The sequence below is a fragment of the Lotus japonicus genome, chromosome 5, assembly GCF_012489685.1.
Source record: "Lotus japonicus ecotype B-129 chromosome 5, LjGifu_v1.2".
NCBI lineage: Eukaryota > Viridiplantae > Streptophyta > Magnoliopsida > Fabales > Fabaceae > Lotus > Lotus japonicus.
Window position 1 is genome coordinate 41,537,822 of NC_080045.1, and position 10,645 is coordinate 41,548,466.

Consider the following 10,645-nt stretch of genomic DNA (forward strand, 5'->3'; position numbering starts at 1 on the left):
ACATATATACCTTTTCTTTCCCTTCAATTATGGTAACTTTGAAAGGATGCCAATCTGAGTTCTGAAGCTCTCTATTCAGCTTCCTAGCTAGCTCTTTATTCTGTCTTTTCTTCATGGCTGGGTTCAAAGAATGGTCCAGTGTCTAGTCCCCCCATTCTCTTTAGCCTAATATGGGATTGATCGAGCAAGAGAGATAAGCCCATGATAAAAATGTAACATACAAGCAGTGAATGGATATCCACACAATCACAGTTAAGTCAAGTCTCGTCTTCACAATCAGATCGACCATTAATAACAAACACATTGAGTAATATAAATCTATTAGATACGACAGGATTTTATTTTACTCTAGTCACTTTGCTAACTTGCACTGAACCATAAAAGGTACCAAAATAGAGTTGACTAGACCAGATAGAAAAAAGAGAGGAGTGCTCTATAACACTTAGAATGAGTGAGAAAAATCTGCATTCAAAACATTGCGAGCATATAATTTAAACATGAAGTGTAAAACTGGACATTGTTGAACAGGGGCTAGCTCTTTGAATTTCCAAAATAATATAAAGAACCAGTAAAGTGGAAATTAAGAGAAGAAATATCAGAAAAAGTACACTTACATCCATCAATTCCTTTCGAAGCTCAAAATTACTCTTCCTCGATCTCTCTGATGATTAGTGCTTGGTTCAATGCATCTATGACTTGAACTGACTCCTCCTCTTCTCTCAGAACTTCTGCATCATCATCTTCTATGTGCTTCAACACACTTAGTGATCCTCTTAGCAGTAGAATCTCCAATTCCAGCTTTTGTTTCATATCCTGTTGTTTTTTAAGCTGAATGATTTTAGCATTGAGGTTTATATCAATATATATATATATATATGTTTTTTAAGCTGAATGATTTTAGCATTGAGGTTTATATCAATATATATATATATATATATACAAATATTCAAATAATATTAAGCTACTCTAATGGCAGCAATGCATGGTCGACTCTAAAGCAGTGTAACCACCTAGCTTTTGTCTGAATAATTTTCTTCAATGAAAATATATGGAACTTCAAATAAAATTTCCCCTGATTATAGCATTATGTGGAATAATGGCAATATCTGGCCATGCAAGTTCTGTTTCCCTAATTATCATTCATGAGAGACTAGCAAGTAAAGCAGCTGAAACTTTAATATAGTGGAACTTTTGGGGCATTACTCTAACTATATATACTAAACATGCTCGTAATCTGTGGCTCTGCCACAACTTACTTGTAGTAAAGGCCAAAATCTTCTCGAACACATCATTCACAAACCTCCCCAATGCCTTGTACTTGTTTATTTTTGCCCCAGCTCCCAAGTGAATTAATTTCCTTTAAAAGATATAATAATATTTCATGTGAGGTAGTTTTGCTTGTCTTTACAACACTCTAAACTACTTCCTTCATCTTCTTTTTATCTGAGTACTAAGAAAAATGACTTAATTGGAGCAAATCATGTGGTTATTGCGGCTATGTGGAATGGAACAGCATTTGTCTGCTTTAAGTTCTCTGTTACTTGGCACTTCAATAAGATAAAGAAGAGATAGAAGGGAAAAACTCATTATGTATAGTGGTAGTAGGGAAGAAGAATCTCTACAGAAATATGTCACATAGCAGGAAATTCTAGAGTTGCCTGAATCTCTCCATAACAAACCAGCAACTTAACTTCTGAATAGTTATCTAAATTCTGCACAACTTACTTATAACTACCTTGGTGCAGTTTAATTATTTAAAATTCAAACAGAATATACATCAATACAAATAATTTCTAATAACTAACTACACCCAACTGCCCTCTAACTGCCTGCAGCAGCAGTTTTGTAGTCCTGAAAGCAAATTAGCAACAGTAAGAAAGACCTTCTGATTTAAAAAACACACAGAAAACAATTTCTACTTAAAGTTTATGGTAACAGAGTTCACTGGAGCTTATGAACACATTCCACCCTTAAGTGGCAAGCCATCCATTGCTATTTCGGCTAGCACATTAAAAAGAGCATCTTTAATTTTACCTTCCCACGCCCAGAGGTTGTCAATTTCAAAAGTGATGAATACACGGCTCCCCGAGATACCATCATCCATATCCATGTTCAATTCAAACGCCTTTCCCAGCTCCTCAAGTTTGCAAAACTCAGAAATAATACTGCTATAACTAGCAGCATCAGGGGATAAGCCTATCTCTCGGAAGAGATCAAAAGCTTCCAACAGTCTTCGCTGCGGGTACAGGGCCTGTATAAGATTCCAATACGTGACAGCATCAGGCAAGATGCCCTTCTCAACCATCTCCGTCTTCATTTCAAAAGTTAGCAATTACAGTGTTATAAGTAACAGCATCAGGGGACAAACGGTTATGTATTCCGACATTTTGCTGGAATAGACAAAGAATATTTGTAAGTACGAAATTGACCACGAGAATGAACAAACACCTTATACATATAACAAACATACTAATCTATAAAAGGCATGGAATATCACTTATTGAAAACAAAGAACTATGCGAGGTCTTTGTTTAAGTTGGGTCAACTTTAATCTACTTGATTCTTATTGCTGCACATAAGCCTATTTCACAGACAAGAAGAAAATACAAATAAACTTGACAATTTTTTACTTCCAATTTGAGCTATAATATCATTCACTTCTAAACAATTTCTGAATTAGTTAGAAATATATAGAATGTCTTGCAGCCTCCCTGTTTTGAGGCAAATGACTCCAGGGGGGGGGGGATCTACATCATCTCTAAACATCCACATACAAGAAAATAAATTCAGAAGGTTGGAGAAGAAATGCAACAAAGGGGAACCTGCCTGTGCTCAAACTTAGTAAATCATAGAGCCATCCTGAAAATATATGTACTTAATTCAGGATTGAAGAGATTTGACATGATTTTGTCAACATGCTGAAAAACTTGCTGGTCATGAAACAAACTCATTCAGGATTGAGGATTTAAATTCTTGGATTTTATAGTAGTAGCAAGTGACCTAATCTACTACTTCTCAGTTAAGTAGTCTTGTTTGATAGGTTATAGCCACAAACAAACAAATAACAATACATATAAATGTAAAAATGCAACCGAACTGAGTAACTTAATACTAAATCCATCATGAATGTCGGCCAGCCATGACTACTTAGCTATCAAAGAAAGCTAAATCTACAATCAAACTTGTATAGCAATTCAAAGCAAAAAAATGGATTATGTTAAAAAAAAGGAGGGAAGATCACCACTTGCAAAAGAAAAAAATTAAAAAATAAGCCCACAGCTCCAACAGGCATGATCAAGGATAATTTGTGATAGGTCAGAATCTGAGAGAGGGAAGAAGAAGATAGAAAGTAGAAACAGAGGAAAGGAATGACGGACACCATAATTGGTTCTCATTCAAGTAAACCAACAAAACAAAACAATTAAGCTCAAAGTTAATACACCCAAAAAACCAAAACTACCCCGATTAAGATTTTGCAAGGATTTGACCAAAATCAAGTATGGAAGTTCTTTATATAGTTTACACTAGGTGAAAACAGGCCCAATGGCTTTAATCTAAAGTACAGTGGTCATCAACAAATCCATTGTCTTCATGAAGAGGGAATGAAACATAATAGCAGACAGACCAAATTTGATTAAGAAGAGGGATATGCAATGCAAAGTACAGCTAGCTAGAGTTGAGGATAATTTCAGAGGGACGATTATGTTTAACAAATACATATATACCTTTTCTTTCCCTTCAATTATAGCACCTTTGTTTGAACGGATGCCAATCTGAGTTCTGAAGCTCTCTCTTCAGCTTCTAGCTCTTTATAATGTCTTTTCTTCATGGCTGGCTTGAAAATATGACATAGCAGGAAATTTGAGAGTTGTCTGCATCTCTTCATAACAACCCAGCAACTTAACTTCTGAATAGTTATCTAAATTCCGCACAACTTACATATAACTAACTACCCTGGTGCAGTTTATTTAAAACTCAAACATAATTATACATCAAGACAAATAACTTCTAATAACTAACTACACCCAACTGCCCTCTAACTTTCTTGTGCACATCATTAACAAACCTCCCCAATTTCTTGTACTTGTTTATTTTTGCCCCAATTAACTCCAAAGTGGATTAATAATTTCCTTTAAAGACATAATAACATTTCATGTGAGGTAGTTTTTCTTGTCTTTACAACACTCTAAACTACTTCCTTCATCTTCTTTTTATCTGAGTACTAAGAAAAATGACTTAATTGGAGAAAATCATGTGGTTATTGCGGCTATGTGGAATGGAACAGCCTTTGTCTGCTTTAAGTTCCAAAATGATGTAATTGGAGCAAATCATGTCGTTATTGCGCCTAAGTGGAATGCAGCAGCCTCTGTCTGCTTTAAGTTCTCACTTACATTTACATGGCACTTTGATATTACATAGCTGGGAAATTCTAGAGTTGAAGGGAAATACTCATTATAGTTGTAGTAGAGATGAAGAATCTCCACAGAAATATGTTACATAGCAGGAAATTCTAGAGTTGCATGAATCTCTCCAGACCTTACTTATAAATACCCTGGTGCAGTTAATTTAAAATTCAAACATAATTATACATCAAGGCAAATAACTTCTAATAACTAACTACACCCACCTGCCCTCTAACTGCCTGCAGCAGCAATTGTCCAGTCATGAAAACAATTCCTAGTTTTCTACTTAAAGTTTATGGCAACAGAGTTTGCTGGAGCATATGAGCACTTTCCACCATTAAGTAGCAGGCCATCCATCGCTATTTCAGCTAGCACATTCAAAAGAACATCTTTCACTTTATCTTCCCTGACGATGACACCAGTTTCACTAAGTGCTTTATGTAGCTCAAAACCATTGATATTACAACTCCTCAATACATTTTGAATGACCCTCCTTACCTCATTGTGCCTTCCAACATGAAATAGGGCTTTAATAAGAGCAAGTACAGAGAACATATGAGAAGCAAAACCATAATGTACCATCTCCATGTACATATTATACGCCTTATCAACATTACGACGCCTACAATGTTCAACAATTAAAAAATTATAAACTGCTCCATCTGGCTTATAATTCCATTGAAGCACTGTGTTCAAAACACTGGCAGCTTCATTCTTTAAACCCCTCATCCCGAAACCTTTGGCAAGCTCTACCACACTCTTAAATTCATTATTACTGCAGTTCTCTATCAGAGTATCATATGTGAAAGTTGGCAGACTCGTACACAAATCATAAAACATCCTCAGAAGGGACTCCTTAGCTCCCCTTGTCCTAGCTTTCTTATCAAATCCATCAAAAAGCATAATATAGAGAACAGAAGCTCGCAAAGAACCATGGTGTTCCATTTCATCATGCAATATTAGAGCCTTAGACACTTCACCTTCAGCACAATAAGCATTTATCACACTATTATAATTAACCTCATCCGACAGGCCTTTCATAAGTGATGAAAACACGGCTAGATCCACCCCCCTTATACCCCCTGCTTCATCCATCTCCACCATCAATTCAAACGCCTTCCCCAACTCCCCGAGTTTGCAAAACCCGGAAATAACAATGTTATAACTAACATCATCAGGGGACAAGCTCATCTCAGCCATGCCCCTCAAAATCCCCAGAGCCTCCTCAACCCTTCCCAACAAGCAATTCCCATAAATAAGGGCGTTGTATGTAACAAGAGATGGTGAAAACTCAGTAACAAAATCAGGCAAAAACCCCTTGTGTATCATTTCATCACGCAAATGAAAAGCCTTACTGAATTCACCTACAAGACAATAAGCACCGACCAAATTAAAATAAGCATATTCACGTGGCGACAGCCCCCCACCTAGCATTTCTCGGAAGAGATCAAAAGCTTCTGACAGTCTTCGCTGTGGGCACAGGCAATCTATAAGCTTTGAATACGTGTCAGCATTAGGCAAGATGCCCCTCTCAACCATCTCAGCCCTCATTTCAAAGGCCTTTTCCAGCTCCCCGTATTTGCAAAAAAAAGTAATTAGAGTGTTACAAATAACAGCATCAGGGGTCAAACCCCTGTCAGGCATACCCCTAAAAATCCCCATAGCATCCTGAACCCTGTCCCTACAGCAATATGCATGAATAAGCTCGTTGTATGTAACAAGCGAGGGCTCAAAGCCACTAGCAATCATTTCAGTGAAAACCTTATAAGCCTTATCTACATTGTAAGTGCAGAGCAAATGAATGAGAGACGTGTAAGTGGTCCAGGGAACAGGGATGCGTTGTTGTTTCATCTGATCGTAAAGCGCAATAGCACGAATGACAAGGTTAGTATTTTTACTCATGGCAGTGATCAAGGTGTTGTAAGTGACAGAATCAGGGGCCAAACCCTTGGAATTCATCTCCTGAAGCAGCTCCTCAGCCTCTTTGATCCTCCTTTTCGCGCAAAGCCCGTCAATAACGGTATTGAAAGAAACCACATTTGGTTCCACTGCCATGCCCCTCAAAATCCCCATGGCCTCATCAACCCTCTTATCACGGCAATATGCATGAAGAAGCACGTTGTATGTAGCAACCGAGGGCAAAAACCCACTATTAACCATTTCACTCAACACCTTATAAGCATTATCATTCTGCAACTGGTCGCAGCATAACAAATGAATCAGAGACTCACGAGCAGGGTCCAAACCCTTCCGATTCATCTCCGACACAGTCGTTGTTGTCTTCAACAACCCCCCAGATGTCACCTTCTTCGGTTCTGATTCCAAGCTCCCGGCGGCGGCGGCGGCGGTGAAGCCGCGGGTCATGCCGCTGTTCCGGACGATGTGGCGGCGAAAGGCACGGAGAAGGAGACTCATTGTGTTGTGGCGGCGAAAATGTTACCTTTCCTCTGGCTTTCTCTCTCTACAACCCTCGCTTGTTTGTGTTTGTGTTCTCAAGTGAACTTGAGATCCAACACCACTCAAAGTCAAAGGCATTGTTTTAAAACTCTAATTACTGTTTGGTACGTTATATAGTATAATGCCCGATAGGATAAGACCTGATTGCATTAGACTTGATAAAATTTTAACACTATACAGCGTTTGGTCATACACTGATGGTCCGGTAGTGGTGGTGTTGGAAGGTGATGATGGTGGCAGTGGTGGTGGATGGTGGTGGCCGCGACGGTAGTGGTAGTGACAATGAGGGTGGATGTGGTGTTGGTGGCGGCGGTGGCGGTTGTGGTGGAGGGTGGAGGCGGCGATAGTGGTGGTATGAAGGTTTCAACGATGGTGGCAGTAGTGGAGCATGGTGATGGCGGCGGCGACGGTGGTGGGGGTGGCGGCGGCAACTGTGGTCGTAGTGGTGGCAGTAGTGGCAGCGATGGTGGAGGGTGGTGGTAAGCCGAGATGAAACAACTAAATCATGATGAAACGAATTCAATCATGCGCTCAGAAGCTCTACTCAAGGACTTTTCTAACACCTGCATATCCCAAAATTTATATTATGGGTTTTAAAACTCATAAGGATTATGAATTTTGAGATGTCTGAATGTAAAACTCGAAATGTCCAAATTCCCAAAAATTGGCGCCGTCTGTGGCTTTGACCTAGATCTACACGTGACGTAGAAGGTGAGGGTTCCGGTTAATGGAGACTCGTTCGTGCGGTGTTGGTCGTCGTGACTTTCGCCGTAGAGGTGGGGGTCGTCACGACAGACGCGGCGGCGATCGAGATGATAACCATGTCATACATTCTAAACCAGATGGTGTTCACTCGGTGGCGCGATTACAACCGTCACCGGCGACAGAACCAACTCCGGGAAAACCTTCAGATCTGTTGGCTAAGTCAAATCCAGGTGTCCGGTTGCGGCCAACGACGCCCGTACACATAATCTAGATGACTTGAAGGCTAGTAACCATGTGAAAGAACAAGAGGTGATAACAGGCATTACACCAGTGGCTTTAAAGCATATGCTGGATACCTTGCAAAATGTTCAACGTCAGAATGAACATTTGCAAGCTCAGGTGGAGTATTTGAACCATATGAGAGATTTCAAGCGTGGACAACGTCTTGAGGCTGAGGATGTAGTTGAATTTCAACCTTTCGTGCCCGCCGTCACAACGGTTGAAATACCAGAACACTTGCAAACATTGGCATTGGACGCCTATTCAGGAGACTCTGATCCCATGGAGCATTCGAGGTACTTTAACACAAAAATGGTTATTGGCGGGGTGATTGATGAGGTGAAATGTAGATTGTTGCCATCGATATTCAAGGGCATGACGATGCAATGATTTATTAAGCAGCCACCTTTCTCAATTGACAATTTCACTGATTTGTCTACCAAGTTCTTAACTTATGTAGGATTTTTTATTAACTCAAATGTTTTAATTCATATTTATTATATGGTTTTAATAGAAAAAAATATTGATATATGTATGAACGTTTTTCGATTATACAGATCCAAATGTGTAAGAGGGACTAGAATGAAATTTATACTTACCTCTAAATTATGTATTATGATTGAAATATTTGCTTGCAGAAGCAAATATTTCATTGATAAAAATTGTAATATTTTATTGAAGCATGGTTAATTGTCCCTAAAGGACATGTAACAGTATATATGATATTATGTATTATGAATGAAATATTTCCAAAAGAAAATATTTTATTGATAAAAGTTTCGCTATTTTATTGAAGCATGGTTATTGTCCCTGAAGGACATTGCATATATGATATTGTATGACAACTCTTCAGAAGAGGCAAATGAAATCTCAAACAAATTTTTATGGTAATGTGGTGAAAATTCACACTTGAGGGGGAGAATGTTGAGGATTCAAGTGTTATGTAGAGACTCTCATACTTTGAGCTCTTAAATTTCCCCAGTTGGTGATTTCAAAGTATGAAGATAAAAATGAAAAAATGTGAAAATCCCTTAAGGATTCAAAATGCGAGAAAATATTATTTAAAATATTGAAAAATTACTTTGATTATCAAAGTTCTTCATTTGGAAGAAGTAATTGTGATTGACATAAGACCGGTTAGACCATCTCGAGTCTTATGATGCAAAAGTCTATTTCTCAGATGTTGTTCTCAAAGCCAAAAATTAAAATTGTGGCAAAATAAGATGAATTTCCTATGATTCTTGAATATATTTGATGTGATACATGTGCATATATTTAGTGTTTGTCAATGCATCGACCTTGATATAGTTAAATTTCCAACCTTGATCAAGTTGGTATATGACATGATTTTAAATGTCGAGTTGCACATGTTCATATTTAAAATGATCTGGCAAATACATTTAGCTAAACGCTTCTTATTTATAGCTAGACAATCATTAAGAGAACAAATGTCCTTAATTTTTGGACATGTGATGTTGCTAGTGGGAACATCTATATGCATCAAGCCAATGAGTCATTATAATTCTCTCCATTGAATTGGTGCATTGTCAGGAACCTAATAATTCTCATCTAAGAACTTTTTATGTGAGCTATATTTTCTCAGTTGTCCAGCAGGCAACACTTTGATGAGATTAAAAGAAAGCTGAGATTATGCTCTTGCTAGAAGATATTGCATATCTTACTTATCATTATTTCTCGGCATCAAGGGGAGAGAAAAACTAAGCAGCTATATAAATTTGTGTAGAATGCTTATATATACCTGCACACAATAATGTGAACCTAAAGTTCAAAAGAATGCATTCTCTAACTAAAAGAGATTTCTAATTTTCTTTATGGTGCAAGTGTCCTCTATTGAAATTTAATTAGGCTAAGGCATGCCTAAACTTGGTTCCAAAGATAAATATTAGAGAGAGAAGATGGTCTTGTTATGAGGAAAATTATCATGAAAAGCGTAGAGATTCTGAAAACTATTTAAACCTCTTGAAACAAGGAATCAAGAACTTGAAAAATTGTCGAAAAATGAAGTAGCGTTCAATATTATAAGTGCGAGAATATTGAACCCATATTAAAGGGTGTGGTTGACCAACATATAAAGAAGTAATTCATTTGCAGAAATATAAAAATCTTTGGACTTGAAGTATATACCCTAAATGAGTAAAAGGATATTCCATAGTTGTTTGGTTCTGAATTGGTCATTGATTGACAAAATGAGACATGCTTTTAACAGTTCCTGTTTCATTTCCCAACTCTGAATATGAGAAATTCTACATCGGAGATTCATGCATCACCTTGCAGACAACACAAGGCTAAAGAAGATATTCAAAGGAGTTATGATACAGCTTGAAGTCTTCCTCACTCATGAAGGCTCTTTCCGGCAACAACTTTTGAGAGAATTTTACGAAATATCGAAGTTCGATGGCTCAAAGATTGTCAACTATATTTCATTGCACTCTTTTTTCCTTAACTATGTTTTTTTCTCATTGGATTTTTCATGATAAGGTTTTTAATGAGGCAATGTACAAAGACGAACTATAGAATGATGTACTCTTTTTCCTTCACTAGGTTTTTATCCCATAGGGTTTTTCTTATGAAGGTTTTTAGTGAGGCGCATTCTTAAGAGATGGTCATCCAGGGAGAGTTTTATGAATAGGATGACCAAAGCACAAAGCACATATTGCCAAAGCTCTTCTTCTCTCACGATCTACAAAAGAATGGTGACATAGACATCCAACAAATTCGCTCAAGTAATAAGAAGGCTCTTCCAAATACAACATTCGAAAGACTTGTACGAAGCATTGGAG

At 37.8% G+C, this 10,645-nt stretch overlaps 1 protein-coding gene across 1 annotated transcript; it reads right to left on the reverse strand.

The window, feature by feature from the left end:
- Positions 1-4,685: 4,685 nt before the first annotated feature.
- LOC130719567 (pentatricopeptide repeat-containing protein At5g39710-like) lies at positions 4,686-6,767 on the reverse strand. Its single transcript, XM_057570186.1, has one exon. The coding sequence runs from the start codon at positions 6,765-6,767 to the stop codon at positions 4,686-4,688; it is 2,082 nt and encodes a 693-aa protein (XP_057426169.1).
- Positions 6,768-10,645: the final 3,878 nt, after the last annotated feature.

Coding starts and splice junctions, on each gene's coding strand:
- LOC130719567 (XM_057570186.1), bottom strand. CDS start 6,767: ATGACCCGCGGCTTCACCGCCGCCGCCGCCGCCGGGAGCTTGGAATCA.